We start from the raw sequence: 22563 nt of genomic DNA, 5'->3' as shown, positions 1-22563 counted from the left end.
GGCACAATGATGGCAGACAAATAACCATTTTAAAAATGGTACAAGGACAATAGTGTGGACACAGACTAATTGTTGTTTGTAATTTTGCTCCACTCAGATGAAGAAGAGAGGCATAATTCTATGAGAATTTTTACACACTTGTTTTATAACTGGTTTCTTGAAACAAGGTGATAGGATTAGAAGTAGATGTTTTTCTTCCTGCTAGTCTCAACTTTAATAGATATGGTAGCAAAGTGCTGGTGTGTTACCTCATTTTTAAGCTAATCTTTTCACCTAAAATGAATGAGCCAGGGAGCACAAGGGAAATTACAGTTGTATGATAATGCCCCATTCAAAATACTGCCACTGGTGTATAATATAATACAGTTAATGATCAAACAGGCAACCTCTGAAGAGTTTTGGCAGTGCTTGCATGATGCTTTGGTTCCAGATCATTTTCTCAGGTTTACCCACTGAAAAGGATTGAACTGAAATGCAGGGGAAAGGTGTGTTTATTGAATAAGGCAGTATCTCTTGGGACTCTTATTTATTGTATTTGGAGGACAAACCAGTGAAGCTGGTATCCTTACATTTCAATTCCCCAAAAGAAGTTGGTCCTTTAATCAAACCTGCCTAACGATCTTCCAAGTTTATTTTGCTGGGATCTAGTAAAACCTTATCTGCTTTGTGTCTTATACTCTCGGGTGCCAAGTCATAACAGCTCCCTGTCGAAATAGCACTGTAACATAGCCCTTTCCCATTAGTATCTGCACTTATCAGAGGCCATAGCATGTTCTGCAAAACTTAGTCCATCCTTAACTGTCTATCTGTTTATTTGCCGCAATCCCATGGTTTACCCCAGGCCCCCGCCATTCCATCTCTTTTGTTTTTCCTCTCTTCTTTCCTACTTCCTCTTTAAACTTCTTAGTCAATGAAATTGTCATTCTGTCTCTAATGTCCATGGTTTACAAAAGGAAGCTGAAAGCTTGTGAAATGAAAGTCAAATGGAGCCATCAGATAATCAGAACAAAGCCCAGAGATAGTGCCGGGATGATGCATTTATCGCAACTTGAAGCCTTTTCTGTGTTTCAAGTAGGCTGTGCCCTTTCTCTCTGTAGATAGACAAGACCATGCAAGCAGTGTCTGTGATTTGGCAGACCAAACTTTAGACTGTGTGCCTTCTGAAGGCATAGTTGGCTCTTTGGGAATTATTCCCAGAGCAGGTCTGACATGGGCAGGGGACCACTGTCAGGTACTAGTCCTTGACTAGACACATTTCTAAAGAAAAATCCTGCGAAGATGACTACTGGAGCAAAAATAGAAGTTTCTTTCCGTAGATCAGCTCCTTTGCAGATAAGCAGAGAGACACATTTAGAGCCTGTAATAGAAATTCTCAGGGGGTGAAATTTCTGGGGGTGGCCCACCCTGTTTTGATGCTCAAGGTGAAATGGGAGGTGCCGTCCTGCCACTGCTGCTGCTGCCTGAACCACCAGCAGAGAAGTTGTGCTGGCATCACCACTGATTTCAAGTCAGATGTTGCATGATCCACAAGTTCCTATGTGATTTTGGCGAGCTCTCTCCTGAAATCGGCACCAATGCAGGCACTGCTTCTCTGCCAGGAGTGGAGGTGGTGGGACAGGCAAGGTCAGCCCTGAGGTCTTCCTCAGAAGCAGGTTGTTGACGCTGTTTGATGCTTTGCACAACAGTTGGCGTGACCTCCTTCCTAAGTAGGTATCTTCTCCCTAGACCACTCTACTTGAGAGCACTGCGATAAAGTTTGATGACTATGTCCAATGTCTTTTGCTTGACTAGGTGCATGTAGGTGGCATCATCTTCTCCCCTGGCTCAGTGAATGTGATCTCGGACAGCCTCCTGACCTTGCCAGCTATTGTCAGCATTGCAGCAGGAGGCAGCCTTCTTCTCATCATCGTAATTATTGTCCTCATTGCCTACAAGCGCAAATCTCGTGAAAACGACCTAACCCTCAAGAGGCTACAGATGCAGATGGACAACCTAGAGTCTCGGGTGGCCCTCGAATGCAAAGAAGGTCAGTAGTACTACCCCAGGTATTCGCCTCCACTAATCTAGTAATGTCTAATGACACATGAGAAAAGGTCTACTTAAGCAAGGGCTTGTGCATGTGTCTTTCACAAAAAGTATATTCACAGCACTGCCTAGCACAATTTGACAGAGGCATCAGAGGGATCCAGAGAAGTTCCTTATCAGTGAAAACGAGTTTCCCTTGTTGCACTGACAGTGGCATAATTTGTGAATGAAGGGAAGTGCATCATGGAGATCAGTTTCAGAAGACTGTGGGAAGCTGTATATTCTTGATCTCCAGTAGATCTCGTCTCCTCAGGTTATTGCTAATATGTGGTGTCCATTAACAAATGACAAAGGCATCTGCTTCATGGTCTCAGACTGATGGTGTCAACTTGCCTGGCCAGCAGCAGCTTGAGCCTGTCTTGGCTGGACAGAAAACCAGGTAGAACATAGGAACCAAGAGCTGAGACATGTGACCGCAAGCCGATAATCACCAGCCTATGGCAAAACTACCGTAACTGGGTTCCATTTGCTAATCTTAATTGTCCTTACTGAGCAATGAAGGGAAAAACAATTTCCCAGGTAACCTGATTCAGAATGATTTCTGGCTTTGTATGTACAGAATCTTAAAACTTGCTTTATTAACACATGTCATGGAGCCAAATAACTGAAATCCAAAAATGGCTCAGTTGATGCACCAGCTGTGGCTGTGGATGGGCATTCTTTGCCACAGAGGACACCTGGGAGTCCATGGACAAATATGGTTCGAAGAGAACCCCTAAACTGTGTATCTGTTCTTTCAGAGGGAGTGCAGTCCCATCTAGAACAGCCAGACTCCCCAGTCCTCAGACCTGGGAACAACTTACCCACAATGCTCCTTCTTAGCATGTTCCATCTTCAGTCTACTTTTCCTTATCCATTCCACCAGTACATCCAGGTGCTAGTTTAGCTTATGCATGGTTTCTCCTGACTCATATTTAATAGAAAAGTAGAGTTGAGTTTCTTAGTGCCCCATATATCCTCCCAATGACTTTATATAGATGTTAAATAGCATTGGGGGAAAGCAGTGCACAATATGTAGTCCATCAATGCTAGTCTCTGGTAGTGGCCATGCAGATAGGAGCAGAACCACTGTAAATGGTGCCTCTGGCTCCCTACCCCCAGAGATGGTCCATCATGGGTTGATGGTATCAAAAGCTACTGAGATCCAATAGTAGCAGTAGGGTTGCACTCCCCTACCTGTCCCTTGAAGCAGGTCATCTCTTACAACCACCAGGATGATTCTGTGCCAAACCCTGGCCTGAACCCAGACTAGAATGGGTCCAGATAATTTGCTTCCTCCATAAGTGCCTGCAGCTGAACTGCCAGTCAGCACCCCACAAATTTGTATGAACAAGCCAGGATGGGCAAGGGTCAAAAGGGCAAGCAGTGGGATGGACAACCAGAAGCATCTTATCCATATCCTCAGGTCTCAATCAATGGAACTGATCCCACAGAATCGGATGAAACCATGCACAGTATGGCTTACTGGACACAATATTAGCAGCTTTTTGTCAATGACATATGTAGCTGATAATGGGAAACAAGTTAAGGTCTGACACTTGCAGCAACTCTCCATTCCTACCTGTGTGTGCACGGTAGGTAGGAGTGGAGAGTCGCTGCAAGTGTCAGACCTTAACTTGTTTCCCATTATCAGCTACATATGTCATTGACAAAAAGCCATGGACATTGATTTTATATTATCTTTTGTCCTCTTGGTAAGAGTTATTGCCATAGCATACTTCCTGCCTTGGTGTTACTGACTCCCAAGGCTAATTTAACCTTTCTCTTGTGTAAACTGTATAAATCTTTGGGGAAAGGGTATCATTTTGCCAATACACATGACATTCAAGCTTCAATTGAAGGGACACAAATGCAGCAAAGCACCAGTGTCTGAAATGGCCAGGGCAGAGAAAAGACCTGTCCCCATAATTCCACAGTGCTAAAAATTCCATTAGCCCACAACATAACTTTGTTTAAATTGAGCTTTCCTGGAACAAGGACTGCTCAACTGATGAACACAGAAAGAGAGACAAGACCACAAGGAAACACAAAGCAATGTACTCATAATCTTATCAATCCACTATGTGTTAGGATTAGACAGACTCAGACAAAAGAATCATTAACTTTTTCCTACCCTTGCACTATATACAGACTTTATTCCAAAGTAAGTGTCTGAGGATTATAATCATGGCTGTAACAACATTGTTATAGAAGATGATAGACTGCCATAATCACACATTAGGTCTGCATTCTCCGCACACTTAGCTTGGATCAAAGTCCACTGAACATTGTGGGGCTTATTTCCAAGAACATTCATCAGATCAGGATGGAAGAACCCTGCAGACACTAGGATGAGCCATTTCACACAAAACTTTGTCATTTTCATATATACACACATATTCCTTAGCACATCTGTTTTGCCTAACATAACTTTTCCCTGTTGACTGAATACATCTCCAGTACTGAACAGTACCAAGTCTTGTTTCCGTGGTAACTGCCTCCTGCTTACCCTGTTGCCTTTGATCTGGTGTGAATTTAACAGGGCCTAAGCTCACGTACAGCTGTCAAATAAACATTTGGTCAATCTCTCTTAAACACACCCACTCATAAAATGCCCTCTTTTGCAGACGGAGAGGCTCAGAGCTCTCCCGTGAAGTCTGTATGCGAGGGAAGACAGTAACGAGTGTATTGGATGCAGAGACATCCATTGCCTGACTAATGTGTGGAGAACAGGATTAGCCCTTGATCCTATTTAAGCAACATGTACAGAGTTTGTTGGTGCCAGGTCATTAGGCCTTGCTGTCTGCTGACCCTTTCCTGTAGGCATTTTATGTGGATGTTAGGAAAGCCAGAAACCTTGCAATGATCCAAGTGTTACATGGAGTGAGTTAGAACCAGGCAGAAAAATAATTTACAGCCCTCGGTGATTGACAGAGTTAGTGAGTGAATTCACACATTTTTACACTTCAGAACACTGAATAGGAGCGCAGGCCACCCAGTGGAGGGGGAAAGGCCAAAGTCTGGAAGTAGATGTGGAGTTTCTTGCCTGTATTTTGCACAATTAAAAAAAAAAATCATTTCCTATCTAGTATTCCTGCTTCACCCCAAAGCAAACATTGAAAGGGATTTTTTAAAAGAAGACGAAGAAGACAACTTCCTCACTCTTGACTGCTTTTTAAATACTGTTTAAATATTTTTCATTGGGAAATAGAGATGAACACATTCCATGTTGTAATGTTCTGAATGGCAAGAGAGATGGGTCCTCTTCTCAAACCAATACAGCCAGGATAGCTCAGTTAGAGTGTGGTGCTGATAACGCCAAAGTTGCAGGTTCAATCCCTGTATGGGACAGCTGCATATCCCTGCATTGCATGAGATTAGACTAGATGATCCCAGGGTCCCTTCCAACTCTAAAATTTTATGATTCTTTGATTCTATTACATCGCTTCCATAGTGGTGCCATCTTGGGATTTGTAGACCTTTTAAGGGACACTGAAATTACATTTGGAAAGTTGGGGAGGTTGCTTTGCGGACAGGGCAGGGGACCTTCTATGATCTGGTTATTGGTCTGAGCCAGAAAAGGATTTGAACGCTATTGGGGGTACTAAAAGCCCATTTATCCTTTGAAGTGAGCTTTTGAGAGCCCAGGAGTTCATTTCTGAGCCATGGTTGTGAACAGTTCAAAGGCAAGCTAGTGAGTGCCATCACTTCCCTGTTCTTCTGCCACCCTGTCTTGGGCAAAGCAGGTGAGACATTGGTGGAAGGTGCTTGGGGGGGGGGGGACCAAACTTTTTTCAAATATTCACTGTAGAGACTTTTTTTTAAAAAAAGTTTGAGCCATTACAAGTGTTCATTATGACTCTTTCAGGTGAGCAGCAGATTCATGTATGCATGAAGAGACTTATTGTGGTTACTCAGCAGGGTACATATAACTCTGGGAATGTAGCACTCAAAGGTGACTGAGATGTGCAATTTGTTGGTTTGGGATGTTTTCTTTTTCAAATGAAACATTTCAAAGCTAAAAGGACAAAGAAGCAGAACACTTGTTAGACTGAAGTCTAATTAAGAATCAAGACATTTATTTTCAGACAGTGCTGTTGCAGATCAAAAACTAACTCTTCTCAGCAGTAGTCATGGGTGAGCAATAGAATGATTTTTACAGTTACCATATAAATGTCAGTCCTATAAAATGAAGCACCAGTAAATTTTCTCGGATAAGTCGATAGGGTTGAAATCCTATACCCACTTACCTGGGAATAAGTCCCATTGAACTCAATGGGGAATGCTTCTGAGGGAAATGGTTTAGGATTGCACAGGACCTAAAGGTCTTCTAAAACATTTCTGAGATCTTGGAGGTTTAAAAACTCCTTATTGCAATCACCCCACATCTTCATATTTTGCCATGTCATCTAGCTTCTCATTCAGGTTTCCACAAGCAAGACAACCCCAGTGTGGTCTCCCAAGCAGGGTTATAGAAACTAATTTGAATGTAAGCTTATCTCATCAAGCAAGAGCAAGCTGTTTTGAGCCATTCTGCACTGACCAAAGTGTAGTGGAAGACAATAGCCAACTGTGGGTGGGCAAGTTCTGGGTATCTAGACCTCTCAGGGTTTTAGTTAGGTCCCATCCTGAATGTGGAACTTTTATGGGGCAGGGCGGTGGTGGTGGAGTTAGTCTTCACTTTTGGTGATATAATGAACAGAATGCAGGCAGTATTTTATCCAATTGATCACTGGGAAACAGTGTTACTCCTGCCTTCCAGTGTTGTGGCAAGTGAGCACAAACAATGACAAGCATCAGGCCCTTATCTATTTTTTTCCAAATATATTTTATTTCACTAATTCTTTAATACAGCTAAAAATATTAATATGTTAGACTACCTGGCGTGGTTATTCTGCAACAATTGCTTGTTCCCTTAAACCCCCTCCTAACAAAATTCCACCTACAGGGTATATTGTAGCGTTTTCCTATTGTATATTCTTGTCTCACTGCAAATTGGAACTGAATGCTCAAGAAATTATTCACCAAAGGTTAATATGCAATTTTCACAAGGTAGTATTCTCTCCCCCACCCCCAGCAAAAGAACCCTGCAGTTCTGAAAGTTATGTTATCCCTTTGTCACATGACAGGGAAACACTAGTAGGGTGATCAATTTTCCACTGCTAAAAAAAAGAACAAGAGTGCTAATTTATATATTTAGATGCAGATTTAGGGGGGAAATTACTATAATTTATATAGAAATAAGATATATCTACCCATAGTAAAAACTGTGACCCAGGTGAGGAACTTCAAGGTCCCTGCTCATTCTCCTTATATATCTTAATCTTTTACACCTTCAAATACAGAACTATCCCTTATAGAGGAGGACGCATGACACCCAACGCACCAGCAAAGTTCTCATTTGTGAAGAAATGTAAATAACATTAACTTGTTCAGCAGGGAAGTCTGCTGTCTTTTACCATAGCAGATTTTAATGAGGACAAAGAAACACCCCCTAATCAGCACTGGTATTTTTTACAAATAAGTATGCAATTATGTTTGCATCTTAGGGCCAGTTTACATTCACCAGAACAAGCCTCTCCAGTGTCTGTGTGTCTTAGGAGAGCATCCGCGTTTGCATAGTGCCGCTATACCAACACTTAATGTGTTGGAGGTATGACATATGCACAGAATGTTTCTGCAGTCCTTCCTCCTTGAAAAGGGGAGGAAGGACTGGATATATTGTACATGCACACTGCCATGAAACATGTTGCACTGCCGCCAGCATTTAGAGTTTTCGTGCTCTTTCCCTATGCACATCAAAAGCCCATTGCATGAAGCCTGTTGCAGTCCTTTACACCTGCAGTTCTCTACCCCCACTTGAAAGCATTGTTTTCTTCCTGGGCACTGGCTAATGCCATTTAAGCTGCAGAGCATGGGGAAGGAATCCATGTGCTAGCCACAGCAAAAAAACCAAAAAACATTTAGGCTGAGGTGTGGATAGAGTGAGTGAGTGACTGTGAAAGAGAAGCTGCACAGTACAGTGATTTAAAAATAGGATCTTTATTTTTATCTAGTGCCTTTCAAGGCATTTTCAGTGCTTACATACAAGGTGTGAACAGCATACAAATTAGCAAGTCTGTTTTGTTCTCAGCATCTGTTCTTTGCATTGTGCTTCTCTTCCTCTCTCTCATGCTGGGGAAGTGGCTCCCAGCTTGAGGGCATATCTGAGTGACACAGAGAGGTCTAGAGTAAACGAGCTTCCCTGAGCTGGCTCATTTGCAGTCCTTGATTGCTTGTACTGCAGCCTGCATTTCCAGTGCTCACTTCTGATTGTCTTGTCTTTCTCCCTCCCTTTCTCTAATAGCTTTTGCAGAGCTGCAGACAGACATCAACGAGTTAACCAGCGACCTGGACCGCTCAGGGATCCCTTACCTTGACTATCGCACATATGCCATGCGGGTCCTCTTCCCTGGCATAGAGGACCACCCTGTCCTGCGTGAACTAGAGGTAATGAAATAGCAGCACATTCTCCCTGCCTCTCTGTTTCATCAGGTAGCAAGCGTTGTTGCTTCCCAGGTTCCCACTAGGAAGCTAGATTGAAACCTACACAGCTGTGAAAGCACCTTTCTGCCTCCCACGCTGAATCTTATTAGAAGTGCTGGGCTAAGCACATTGAACACTCAAGTTCGCTGTAACAAAAGGCTTGTGTTTTGTGTAGTTTACACGCAGTTTGCTTCCTCTTGATTTCTTCTGTGTGGCTTCAGTCCTACTATTCCCCACACCCCCAGTTGCTAAAGCCCCATGACCAGCAGCTGTTTAAAGGTTTCTTGAATTCTCTGTTTGTTGAAAGAAAACCAGAGAGTGGGGGTGTCTGGGGAAAATTACACTCTGCTTGTGCCCCAAGGAAAACAACTCTCCTGTTTTGCAAAGAACAAAACCCAGCAACTTCTCAAATTTTCTACATCTCTTCCTTCGCTTGGCAGAACTCTTGGACCTTGGGCACATCCCTTCGGCTTTGTCCGCTGAAAAATTGTGTTGTCAGCCATCCCAATTTTGAGTTACTTTTTATATAGATAAAGCAAGTGCAGGAGCAGATGGAACCCATTATTCAGTATGAAAATGCTGCTGCTGGCATTTGACCATGGAAAAATAAAAGAAGGAGCATTGCCATCAGTTGCATTTCTGTGCATTAGTCGCATATGCTGCCTTTGTGAGAGTAATAACATGGAAATGCCCATGCCTCAATAGTCCTGTGAAGCTGTTTGCATTTCATTTTTCCTGCTGCTGGATCCTGTACAAACATTTCCGTGTCCCCTTTGCCTTGTCAGTCAAGATTCTGCTGTAGAATGTAAGGAGCTCTGCAGCCTGCCTCTTTCTACTCCCAGTTTGCAAAACGGTTACACATGATGGCAGAGAAAATTCAATGACTGCATATAGGGTAGATTAACAGCTTTGCTGTCCTACTATACTTCTGCAGTACCCTGCCGATAGCTGTTTAACTTATTGATCAATATACGAAGTCCTTCTCTGGGGCTCTAATTAAAACAAGCCTGGTAGCTACTGTTCGTATCTCAAGTGGTAGTATTTTGAAGACCTGGGCTTGGAGGATCAGACCTAAGTTAAGTGAAAGAAATATACACTAGGTTTTATTTTTCAAGTGTGTTTTTACAATAAAAAGAAAATTGACCAAGCCCAATGGCAAAAATGTGCTGTAGTACAAGTTTCATGGGTCATCTGACAGGCTTGCACAACACTTCTTATTTTACTACTAAGCCTAAACAGCTTGTATGCAAATCTCTTTGTCCCTAGTAAGAGAGCAGTTATAGACTAGTATGAAAAGGTCATGAACAAAGCTAAATTTGATTGATTGCAAATTAAGCCTAACTAAAGCTTAACCCATTCATGCACTTTTTAATTATTTATTGCTCTAAAACATTGGTCTACATATGGGAGGGTTATATGACGTGAATGGCAGGACCTCTTTCAACCTATATGATTTGATTTTTTTCAAGATGTTTAATTTATATTATAAATTGAAATAACTTGCAGTCAGATAAAGACGAGTTTTACCCCCCAACTTTCCTGTCTCAAGACTTTGGGGCAATTAGCCGAGCCACTGGTATTGCACCTGTGGAAATGGGTGTTTAAGTAATCAGTCGTGCCTTGCTTTCTCTATTTATATCACCAAATAGCAAGCAAATATTGATGCTAGCTACTTCTTTTATTTACCATTTCCCAAAAAAGCTATAGTAGTGATGAATGTGCTGCCAATTACACAGCTGCTTAGTTACATAACGTGAGCAACTTGAACACATAAGTCACTGAAAACTTTGGAGAAGAATTATGCTCAGTGCTTTATCATTTTGACTCATAATGAATTACTTACAAACAGGACTAGTAGGAAAGCCTGGATGTTTTTTGTTGTTTTACTGCCATTTCACAATAAAGCAGTTGCCTAAATTAGTAATTAATTTGCCAGTGGGAGTGTCACTTTTGTGCAACCGATGCACAATTCACGTGCCACTTAGTGGGCTTTTAACCTCAGTGCACAGACAATATAATGTACTTCTTAGCAATAAGGTCCCATACGCGGAACAACTTTGTGGTCAGCCTTAGGTGAGAGACATCACACTTTATCTGCTAGCTCACCCCATATATAGAGAGACAAGAGATCACTTTCTGAAACCTTTGCTCACACAAGCAAGCAGGTACACCCCGGCAGAAATAGTTCAGTTTCTTCTGAGTGACAATCATATATTTGTAGCACAGAGAGTAGCCCTGTATGCATTGGCTACACCCCCCCCCCAAAAAAAAAAAGAAAAAGCAGGAAAAAGGAGTTAGGTAAAATCAGTGTAAATTGTTGTGCTGATTCAGAAGTTTAATTTAAAATCAAGCTGGATTTGAGTTTGTTGGTGTCTCTGGTAACCTTTCATGGATGGTGGCTCATATTATTCATGTATGGTCTGCATTGGTACTGTTGCTGCAGGTTTGTCATGGCCTTTGGCTAGAACAATAAACTTCTATGATTGATTGATTGATTGATTGATTGATTGATTGATTGATGTACTTTGTAGGGCTACACTCTGAGCTTTTGGAAAGTTGAAGCCAGGCTGGAAATAGGAGGCATTGCTCTTTAAACTGATTCCTGAAGACACACTTCCCATTTTACAGGTGCAAGGGAATGGACAGCAGAATGTTGAAAAGGCCTTGAAGCTATTTGCCCACCTGATCAATAACAAGGTCTTTCTGCTGACATTTATCCGTACCCTGGAGATGCAGCGAAGTTTCTCCATGCGTGACCGTGGCAATGTGGCTTCCCTCATCATGACAGGACTTCAGGGAAAGCTAGAATATGCCACTGATGTCCTGAAGCAGTTGCTCTCTGATCTGATTGAGAAGAACCTGGAGAACAAGAATCATCCCAAGCTTCTCCTGCGCAGGTAAAAGTGAAGAGAGAAAAGGTGGTTTGATAGATGTTGTTACCTTTTTTGGAAAGGCTGTGGTTCAAGAATGCAATAGCCCAGGTGTGCTAATGTGAAGGGCATGGGGGCTGGAAAAGTGAGTGCTCCCTAATGTTCCTGAAATCACCAAGTTCACCCACCAGATGTAACCTTTGAACAGTCTTCTTCTTTGGCGATCACTCGTAGCCAAGTAAGATTTGTCTTCCATAAACACGGTTTTAACAATGAGTCTGTAAGTGACTATGGAGGCCAATTCTGGATCCACACGTCCTTCCACGGTGGGGACATTGGTTTCCGGGTGGGAGTTGATCACGGTGTGGATTTGCCAAGCGTGTCTTTCTCTTAGCACATTTCTCCTTTGTGTCCTAAGTTTGAGTGTCTTCAAAGCCATGACACCTTTGGTAAAGGCTGTTCTCCAATTGGTGCGCTTGCAGGCAAGTGTTTCCCAATTGTTGGTGTTTATACAACACCAACGCGGGTGGTGCTGTGGGTTAAACCACAGAGCCTAGGACTTGCCGATCAGAAGGTCGGTGGTTCGAAACCCCATGACGGGGTGAGCTCCCGTTGCTCGGTCCCTGCTCCTGCCAACCTAGCAGTTTGAAAGCACATCAAAGTGCAAGTAGATAAATAGGTACCGCTCCGGCGGGAAGGTAAACGGCGTTTCCGTGCGCTGCTCTGTTTCGCCAGAAGTGGCTTAGTCATGCTGGCCACATGACCCAGAAGCTCCCTCAGCCAATAAAGCAAGATGAGCGCCACAACCTCAGAGTCGGTCATTGTATTATACAACACCATGTGCTTAAAGACCTCTTGCAAAAACCTTTGCTGTACCATTCTGGTTTTGCCCTGGAAAATCTGGTGTCTCCATTAGAATGTTTGATATCCCAGCTTCCTGCCATTGTTCCTCTTTCCCAATGACTGCTGAGAAAACTAACATGTTATGTGGATGACTCTATTTGCTTTTGTATCGACCAAGCACAAGCAAGGAGGGCGGAACCCCTGCCATAAGTGTAAGATTTTAAAGTGGGCAAGTCTGGAGCAAAGTGGCAGTAGCTACAAGAGTAACAAAGGATAACACAACTGGCTAAGAGGAAGCCATGGAGGAGGAGCATCATTCAGTCATAGTTATGGTAGCAAAACTGAAATGTTAGCCTCCTGGCTACAGTTGATGCTATGGGACAGTTTCCTGCTTAGGGGCACCAGGAAGGCAAGTAACAGAGGGCAAAAAACATGTCAGTTGTATCTGACTATTCTATCTTCTACTAAAGTTATCTGCTGATTTATCTTCTGTAGCACCTCAGTTCCTATGTAATGGCAAGTTTAGTGATGCTGCACTAGCACAAAACTTGTGCTAGACCAGTGAGTCTTAGAAATTTGCTGTACATTCAGAGAGACTTCTGTAAAGAGTCTTTGTTCTGAAAAATCTGAGGACAGAGTTTCAGGCAGTAAAGAGCAGGGAATTCTCATTGTAGTAAGACACACCAAGACCCCATGTGACTTTCTCATTTTTTTATTAATTACTTTTTCATGTTGCCTTTAATGTCTCAGAAACTGAGCCAGGGATCCTTGCCTAAGCTTTTCACCTGACCTGCACCAGGAGTGCCTGGAGGTCTCAGTGTTGTCAAGGAGCAACTCCACATGGGGTGACCCTAGGTGACAGTAATAAGTAAGAATATGCAGCAGAGGTTTTGACAACTTGACAGTTTAAATGCATTACTCAGCTTCAGCAGCCTGACCCTGACCTACAGGGACATTAGCCATGTTACTCTACATTTTCCAGATGTCAGGTTTTTATTCCCAGGCACACCATTTTTAGCCTACCTGGTATGTTGGTAGAGATTCTCTCACCCCTCCTCCAAGCTAGCTATTGTGAATAGACAGGAAATCAGATCCACCAATTAAGTCGTGTCCATATAGAGTAATTGCCGGGTCTGAGAGGCATCGTTTTCAATATGTCTTCAAGCCACTGGGCAACTGTTCCAACCCGTGCATATCTATTTTAATCCAAATGGCAGAAAAAGGAAATAGTAAGGTCACTGTAGGTGGAGCATAGCACACCAAATAAAGTTGCACAAATTCTGCATAATGGTACCTACCTTTTGTAGCAATATCTTCTATTTTATTCCTGCATGGGAACACTTTGACTGACACAGAGAGCATCAGAGCCTGGAGACCCATGCTAGCTTCTCATTTTGACATCACTCTTGGTAGTGATGGCTTTTTCTAAAGTCTGAACATTCCATTCCTCTGCTTATAACCAGTCCCATTTTACTTGCTAGGAAGGCAGTATCTAGGGTACAAACCCTACAAAGTTCATTGGATAGCTGCATACAGTTAGGCCTCATCTATGCTAATGAAAGGAAGGGAAGAAAGGTGCAGAAAGTATGTCAAAGAAAAGCACTGGAGGCAATCATTCTCTTATATCCAGTTTAAGACCTTGCGCAGCCACCCGTGAAATCATACGATAGAGTTAACCTCATGTTACTGGAGACAGGAAAGGGAAATGAATTGGCTGCTCATGGCCCCTGGTAGAGAATAGCATTTTTCTTCATGCCACCAGCCCTGTATAGCACAACTGGGACTTTGTGGTAAACTGGCTGCTGAGTCTTAAAGGGGTTCACTTTGATAGATGGATGAGGATAGAATTCCAGAGTCTACCAGATGGGATCTGTGCTTTCCAAAATTCTGACCTCTTTCCACAGAAGAGGGGTTAAAAACACCAGAGAACCATCATTCTCACCACTGTCATGAGGTTACACAGGTCCTTAGGTATCAGACACACTCCCTGCCTTTCCAACCTCCACCTCAATTGCAACCTCCACCTTTCTCCAACCTATTTCATCTTCTATTTGGTCGAGCAAGAGAGTAGCTGTCAAAAGGAGGGAAACAAGATGAAGGGCAAGTATACAGGAAAACATGTTCCCTCAGGAGTTAGGTATGGACAGGAGATTAATCTGAGGGGAGATTCAGGTCAAGGATTCAATACACCTAATTTATCTGAATCTTTGAAGTGACATAGTCCTTATGACAAAGCCACTCGGTGTTATGTTTCTTTGGCCTGTTTCTCACAGAACATGGGCTAATTTTTGCAGTCAGCAGTAATCTTACAGCCTTCTGTCTGAATGATATTCCACATAACATCCCCCCAAAATAAGAATTGTTGTGTTCAAATACGTTATTAGGTACAGGTTATGCCAGGGAAAGTTAACTCATAGGTTGAAAAAGAGGAAAATGCATTTACCAAGACATTTCCCCATGATTTTGTGCAGATGCATGCCCATTTTCTGAATGGCAAGACTTAATGAATGTCATGTTGCATTGCATTTTTACATCAGATATGTATCCTAGCCTCTTTGTGTTTATTTACTCAGTGTTATGACAGAAATGAAAAGAGCACTATGAAGAGTGAGAGCTCACTTCCTGCCTTTTCTTAAACTTGGCACGGTTATTTCTTTGCAGAAAGTATTTTGGACTAAAGGTTGCAGTTAAAAGTTTAACAAACTAGAGTTTGGGTAACACAAGAGAGTATTTGCAGCAGAATATATCTAATTCTCTTCTCCCATTCCTATGCAGAGAAGGCCCTGTGGTTCATATATGTTTGCATTTTAAATGCCATCCAGTGTTCAGCAAAGTGGTAGTTTTGGAACAATGCCAGGGGCAGAATTTCCTTTCTCTTGTGTCTCTGAATTGTCTAACTATATTGCATGTTACCTAACTTCTTGTTTGACTCCTTACTCTGGCCCTGCTCGGACGTTACATAAATTGAAAAGGCATCAATAACCTGACAGACATGGGTAATTTTAGCTCATAGACTGCAATGCTGGACTGCCTTGGTGATAGGTATGTTACAACACTGCTCCAACACAATCCTGTTCTTGTTCCTATCTAGGAATAAGAAAGAGGTGTGATCTTCAGAGTCATGAATGGGACTGCTAACAAAAGATATTCTAGCTATTGGTGTAGTGTAACTACTGTAGTAGTAATAGTAGTATGAATTCAGCAACCTGAGACTCTTTGCTTGCATGGAGGGAAACCCTGTTTCTGATAGTGGAGTGGAACATGGTCATAGGAGGAGTAACTCAGCTCAGAAATTGAAGTGCTCTGTCATTCCCCAGCCCCCAATAATTTTTGCAGCTGCAGAAAAGGACAGAAGACTGAATTCTTCTGGCAGAGCTGTTAGTAATGACTTTTCACTGTTCTCTAAAAATATAAGGCTGGTGATGATCTCAGCATTTCCTTGCGTCCTGCCACCGCCACCAGCAGGTTTTCTTCGTAATCCAGTGCACCACATCAGAGCCAGCCTGGCAGCTTCATAGCTTCATTCCCAGAGAGACAGAGCACGAGGCAAGATCAACAAGCCCACAGAGGCTGTGTGTGGCAAGCTGTCCTACTGCTCTTGTCTTCTCTTGCCTGCCTAAAGTGTACATGACATGTTTTATTTGACTTTTTCCATGCCAAACCCAGAGTCTTCAGTGCATCCAGTTATGAGCTGTGAAGGCGTCTTGGAGCTGAAAAGGGAAAAGAATTAAGTCAGAAGCAGATGTTTCTCTGCCTGAAGAAGGCTTAGAAAGAAATCCCTGACAGCCTTTCTTGTGGCAGAGTCAGATGCTGGGAAAGTCAACCCTCAGATAACACTAATGCTACTCAAAGTAAAATAAGAATTACTAAACTGGGACAGAGCAGTAGTCCACAGCCCAGCACAGGATCCTGTTGAGCAGTATAGAGCTAGCACAGGAAGCTTTTTGCAGCCTGAGAGACACTTTCTTTTCTGGGCAATCTTATAGGGGCCACATGCCAGTGATGGGCAGGGCTTGAGGCAAAAGTTGGTGGAGCAATGAATGTAAATATTACTTTTGTACAGTGAACTAGTTTCTACACATACTCACACACCCCTTTCTAGCCTTCATCCATGTAAACAAGGCGTGTTCAGCCCCTTAGCCTGAGGTTTCCCATATTACTGGTCGCTCTGTGTCTTAGAGTTTGAATGGGCAGAAATCAAGTACTGTATTGCATGGCTGGTGCAGTTTTATTTTTTTAAGTTACAGAAACATGTCAGGAGTAGTTATCAGAAATCTTCATTACAGACAGCCATAATGTTCTAGGCTTACTTGATAGGTATGGTTCAATTTCTATAAGCAGCTGGGTCCTTTTCAGGTATCCCTATGAAGTGACCCTTCAAAAGCACAGGTGGAGCTACACACTATGATGACACAAATGGTTGTTTTTACTCCCCACTTCAAATACTTTAAAGTATGACCATATTCATACCATGTATTTAAAGCACTGTGATTACACTTTAAGCAGTCATAGCTTCCCCTAAAATAATCCTAGCAACCGTAGTTTGTTAAGGGTGCTGAGAGTTGTTAAGAGACTCCTATTCCTCTCACAGAACTCTCAGTTCCCAGAGTGGTTTAATAATCAATCCCTCTGCATAGGAAACTCTGGGAATTGTAGCTCTGTGTGATGCACTTTTTCCAGCATTAATCATACAGTGTAGTTTGCCCTAGGATGCATGAGAAAGCTCCAATTCATGCAAGACATTGCCTTATGCAAATTAGGACTCTGTACAGGCTTAAACTTCTTGTGAGCTCTCATCAAAATCAGCTGCAGAATAGGTATCAATTTTGATGAAGTTAGATTGAGGAACAGGAGGTCAATCCTGCATGATTTCCAATCAACCCCTCAAGTTTCACACAGAAATTTGTGAAACCCTATTCTCTTTTTGCAATAGCGCTGTTGGTAGAGAATGAGACTCTTAACCTCATGGACTCGAGTCCCACATTGGGCAAAAGATTTCTGCATTGTAGATTCCTACAAGTCTATGATTCTATGAACACAAGTTCAGATTTCTAAAATGTATCTTTAATGGAGATTTGTTACCACACCCCGGACTCTGAAACACCTGACCAGGCAGAAACCCAAATGAAAAAATAGCATTGTTTGCTAAAGGTGAAGGCTGCCATTCTAACCCCTAAAGAGAGTTAAGATTAGGAGTAGCGCTCTGCTAGCTGGCAGGTGGGGAGGTGTCTCCACTGCGAGTGTAAAGCCTGAAATGGGGCACTGCAGGGATGAAGCATGGCTAGCAATGCGTAGATCTGTTTCCTGGAGAGTAGCCCAATCAGAGCCCCTCTGCTACACTACCCTGGGCATGGCATAGCAAAAAAGGAATAAAAAAAGCCTAGCCACCTTCTGACCTGGACAGTGTGAGCAGTTAGGCTCCAGATGCAGTACACTGCTCCATTCCACTGTGTTGCTCCTGCTGGAGATTTGGTTTGCTCTGCTCATATGAAGATTTTGTGTGTCTTGTACTAGGAATGTTCATGAGGCCCCAAGGAGAATAATTGATCTCTTTGTTGGACTTCAAGCAGATTATTTTTTTATACCCTGCCCATGTGGCTGGGTTTCCCCAGCCACTCTGGGTGGCTCCCAATTGAATATTAAAAACACAATACAACATTAAACATTAAAAACTTCCCTAAACAGGGCTGCCTTCAGATGTCTTTTAAAAGTACGATAGTTGCTTATTTCCTTGACATCTGCTGGGAGGGCGTTCCACAGGGCAGGTGCCACTACCGAGAAGCCCCTTTGCCTTGTTCCCTGTAACCTCACAATGAGGGAACCGCCAGAAGGCCCTCAGCGCTGGATCTCAGTGTCCATGCTGAATGATGGGGTGGAGATGCTCCTTCAGGTATACAGGACCGAGGCCATTTAGGGCTTTAAAGACAGCACCAAACTTTGAATTGTGCTCAGAAACGTACTGGGAGCCAATTCAGGTCTCTCAGGACTGGTGTTATATGGTCCCAGCGGCCACTCCCAGTCACCAGTCTAGCTGCCACATTCTGAATTAACTGCAGTTTCCGAGTCACCTTCAAAGGTAGCGCATTGCAGTAGTCCAAGCAGGAGATAACTAGAGCATGCACCATTCTGGCGAGAGAGTCTGTGGGCAGGTAGCGTCTCAGCCTGCGTACCAGATGGAGCTGGTAGACAGCTGTCCTGGACACAGAATTGACCTGCGCCTCTATGGACAGCTGTGAGTCCAAAATGACTCCCAGGCTGCGCACCTGGTCCTTCAGGGGCACAGTTACCCCATTCAGGACCCACCTGCCCCCCAAAAACAGTACTCCTGTCTTGTCAGGATGCAACCTCAATCTGTTAGCTGCCATTCATCCTCCAACTGCCTCCAGGCACTCACACAGGACCTTCACCGCCTTCACTGGTTCTGATTTAAGAGAGGCAGAGCTGGGTATCATCTACATACTGACGAACACCCAGCCCAAACCCCCTGATGATCTCTCCCAGCGGCTTCATATAGATATTAAAAAGCATGGGGGAAAGGACAGAACCCTGAGGCAACCCACAAGTGAGAGCCCAGGGGTCTGAACACTCATCCCCCAACACCACTTTCTGGACACGGCCCGTGCAAAAGTGAACATTCCACCTTCTGCTGCTTCACATGCAATCTACAGTTGCAGGCTTTCAAATTTAAGAAAACAGTGTGAATATTAGAGTTCAGGGTTAGATCTAGCATATAAAGAACCTCAGATATTCACGTGCCACCTTTTTCGTTTGCAAAGAATTCTGGTCTTCAGTGGGGGGGAAATCAATGGAGTGTAGTTATGAAAGTTAGAGTAGTTTTCTAAACATAAAGTCCATGCGGAGGGCAGGTGAGACCTGAAAATTGCAACCCCAAGTGATCCCCGAAGGTCTCACTATGCAGAATGCTTTCCAGCTGTGCATTTAAGACAGTCACCTTCTCCTGCACTTCAGCGCGCAGTGTGTTGCATTTCACCTCTTCTGTCCCAGAAATGCAATGCCGGGAGTGCTATACCACTCTTCCCCTTGCTCCTGCTCTGTTGTTGACTTTGATAGATGACACGCTGCTGAGGTTGAGAGGAGGAACCATGAGGTCTGATGAAACCACAGCAGCAGCTTCAGAAGGGTTAATGAGAAGTAGCAGTTATTCATAAGGCAAGGGAAAGATGCAAGGAGGGAACCAGAGGGAACAGCAAAACAACTTAAAAGCCTACTCCACTGTGTGAAGATCAAACATTTCAGACAGAAAGCTACAAATAAAGGCCTGTTCCAGCCCTGTGGATCGGCAGACTCCTTGAGTTTTATTTAGTATGCAAAATATTGTGAGATGGAACATTTTGTTCTAAGTTAATAATGAATGAGCAGCCACAAAGTGGGAGATTATTTTATTTTATTTTATTTTTGAGATCTGGGATGGAAGCACTTTCTAGCTGGCGTTTGTTTCCCCCCTTTCCCACCCCCCTTCCCCCTCTGTCTCTCATTACACTTTCCTTTTCAGGAATCTGGGGAAAGTTGATACTAAATGAAATTGCTATGCTTGTACTCAGAACAAGAATCAGACAGGCAGTTCAGAGTCCCAGACAAACCCAAGAAAAATTAATAAAATACACATTGATTTTTCAGGGAATCTCCTAAACCTCTTTGATTGGCTTAGTTTTATTCCCCTTGCCTCTAGACAGCCAAAGGGCTTTGGTTTCTGGCGTCAGGCTTCCTTCCCCCCACCCCAACTTTTTTTTAAGCTGGCTCATCTCTGGAGTGTGATTTGCTGTCGTTATGTGGTCAATATGAAAAGGATTTTCTTTGAGTCTGGGGATGGTCCCATGCTGCTTTAATCTTTGAGAGCTTATTTAATATTTTTAGAGGCAGATCTATAGCAGTATTTTCCGAGTCTGTGGAGCAAAAAGCATACCTGCTGTGTGGGTCAATGCAGTGCTTCCAGATCAGAAGGTCCTCTTTAGCAGATGAGAGAATAGCAGAGGTCCCTCCAGAACATGGCAAGCAAGCGTTAAGGGAGTGCTTGTGGGACCTCCAGCACAGACCAGATTTTAGAGATTGCTGAACACAGTAAGATGTGGGTGGCAAAATAATATGCAGAAGATTAGAAACTTACTGTGGGAGCTCAGTGTAATGGGTGAAGAATGTGTATATATATTTTGCTGGAACTCAGGAAATTAGCACAGATTTGGGTGTTCCTTTTTCAGTGATGACATTCAAAATCATTACAGTGGCAACAAAACTATAGTAATGATTTTATTTTTATTTTTTAAACAGCCAGTATCCAAAGATCCTTCTCTATCTAGCCCAGTCAAACTTATGGCCTTTCCCCCCCTTTGAACAGCTGACTCACATGCAGTTTCACAAATTGCTTTATGAGATGCCTTTCAGCTGGAAAAGCAAATAACCATGCATCATGGTCAGGGAGTGGGGCTGTGAGAAAAGCCCCCTTGGGTTCACGCAGTTAGTTTCATAGTTATTTAGATCATACCTGATATTTATTGTTTGTTATAGTGACTTTCAGTCTAAGGCTGCAGTCCTCTGAACACTTACTTGTAAGCAAACCCCATTGAACACAGTGGGATTTACTTTTAGTGCTGATTCAACACATACACAGAATCAGGCTGCACACCTGGTCCGATAAAGGTTTCTATAAAGGCGGGCTCTGGATCCAGACATTGTTATGCTTAGAGCAGACTTGTTGAAATCATCTACTGAAGTCACAATTATCTCAAGTCCCTTTGATTGCAGCGGCTCTGTTCTGAGCTAGTCTGAATTCAGTCCAAGGGTGAAACGTGGTTAAGATAAACAATAGGATGAGAAACATCATACCTAACAAGAAGGATGAAGAAAGAATATTAGGAGCAACAGCAATCATAAAGAAGTAGCAGAGGAAATATGTTAAGTGCCAAAACAAGTTTAAACTGAATTCTGTACAGAAAAACAAAAACAGTGTAAAGTCACAAGATGAGATGTGGTATGATCAAATTGGAGAAAGCTTAAAACCTCCCCTCCCCCTGTGCCTCTGATCAAACTCAAAATTGTTGAATAAACAGTTGGGATAAAGATGCAGATTATTTGCTTGTTTTGGACCTAATGGTTCAAACTGTTGCGTGTCTAGTCACAGAGCCCCCATTCTGGTGTGCCCAATCAGTAAAGAGGGTTAATAAGTGGACATGACAACTGTCTGGGATTTGAAATGGCCGCATCTTTATTGATTTCAGATGTAGGAAGCCTTGGCATAGGCATTAAGCGTATATCCCTCTCAGCCCCATCCTGCTAGGAGGACTGAGGCATGAGGGATTCAGGGGTGGATCCATCGCAAAACACAGGTTCATGTGGATGGTTCCCAAATGCTGAGGGGAGCTCTATGGCCCGCTAGCCCACACAACTGACTTTTTGGACAGAGACTTCCCTCCAGACTCCTCTAATGGGGTACGCTATTAGCGCCGCCGCAGGGAGAAAAAGAGAGGGATGAGTCACCACTTCACCCCCACCCACCCCCGCTTGGATGAAATACTATAGGATTCCTTCCAAGACCTAAACCTAAACTGCCAAAGTTGTGCCTAGTGCTGTGGGGAAGGCAAAACCTGCCATGCAGGGAATATTCCTCCCTGGCCCCAAATATGGCAACCGTCAACAGACCACAGCAAAGCCCATCTAGCTGAAAGGGATGAGTTAGCAAAAAGCAGCTACTAATGAAAGGAGGGGGGCAGGGTGGGTGACGCTCCTGGTCAACTGGACTGCCGCGTGCAGGGTTGGCCAGGCTAAATAGATGGCGGGTGGATCTGAGGGAAGCCTGCCTCCCTCAGGTCCGCTCACCAGGCCACACACCCTGGACACCACAGATTGCCTCATTTGACTCCAGCTTTTGGCAGGAACCCGAGAGTCTCTGTGGTGGCCAGGGAGGCTGCAAGACAAAGCGGTGCAAGGTGAGAGAACTGCACCAGGTCGCAGCTGCCACTCACCGCGGATAGGACGGTAAGCGGCCATTATCAGGATTGTTACAACTTTCTCTCTGTATGGCTTTTTAGAGCATTTGCCTAATGATCTGGATACATATTTTTAATTTTTTTCAATGGACTGGTATATTTGTTTACTGTTGGCTGCTTGTTTATTCAAGGTGTTTCATAGAAGTTAACTATTATTTTTCTCGTTATCAGAAGCATTTTTTTTTTAAAGAAGGCATTAGCAAGGTACTTTCCTCTCATCAAATAACAACTATTTGTGATGTGGAAATCTTTTGTCTTCA

The 22563-nt window shown here is 43.3% G+C and overlaps 1 protein-coding gene across 2 annotated transcripts in view; it reads left to right on the top strand.

The window, feature by feature from the left end:
- The window catches only part of PLXNA2 (plexin A2), a 398388-nt gene that overhangs the window by 329903 nt on the left and 45922 nt on the right, over positions 1-22563 (top strand). For both annotated transcript variants that reach the window (XM_028734447.2, XM_028734448.2), the window contains exons 20-22: positions 1792-2026; positions 8411-8553; positions 11218-11486. In XM_028734447.2, the coding sequence (XP_028590280.2) occupies positions 1792-2026; positions 8411-8553; positions 11218-11486 (647 nt within the window). The remainder of the gene's footprint in view (positions 1-1791; positions 2027-8410; positions 8554-11217; positions 11487-22563) is intronic.

The sequence above is a fragment of the Podarcis muralis genome, chromosome 5 (genome assembly GCF_964188315.1).
Source record: "Podarcis muralis chromosome 5, rPodMur119.hap1.1, whole genome shotgun sequence".
Classification (NCBI taxonomy): domain Eukaryota; kingdom Metazoa; phylum Chordata; class Lepidosauria; order Squamata; family Lacertidae; genus Podarcis; species Podarcis muralis.
Note: the sequence above shows the minus strand (reverse complement) of the source record. Positions and strands in the feature narration are given on the sequence as shown.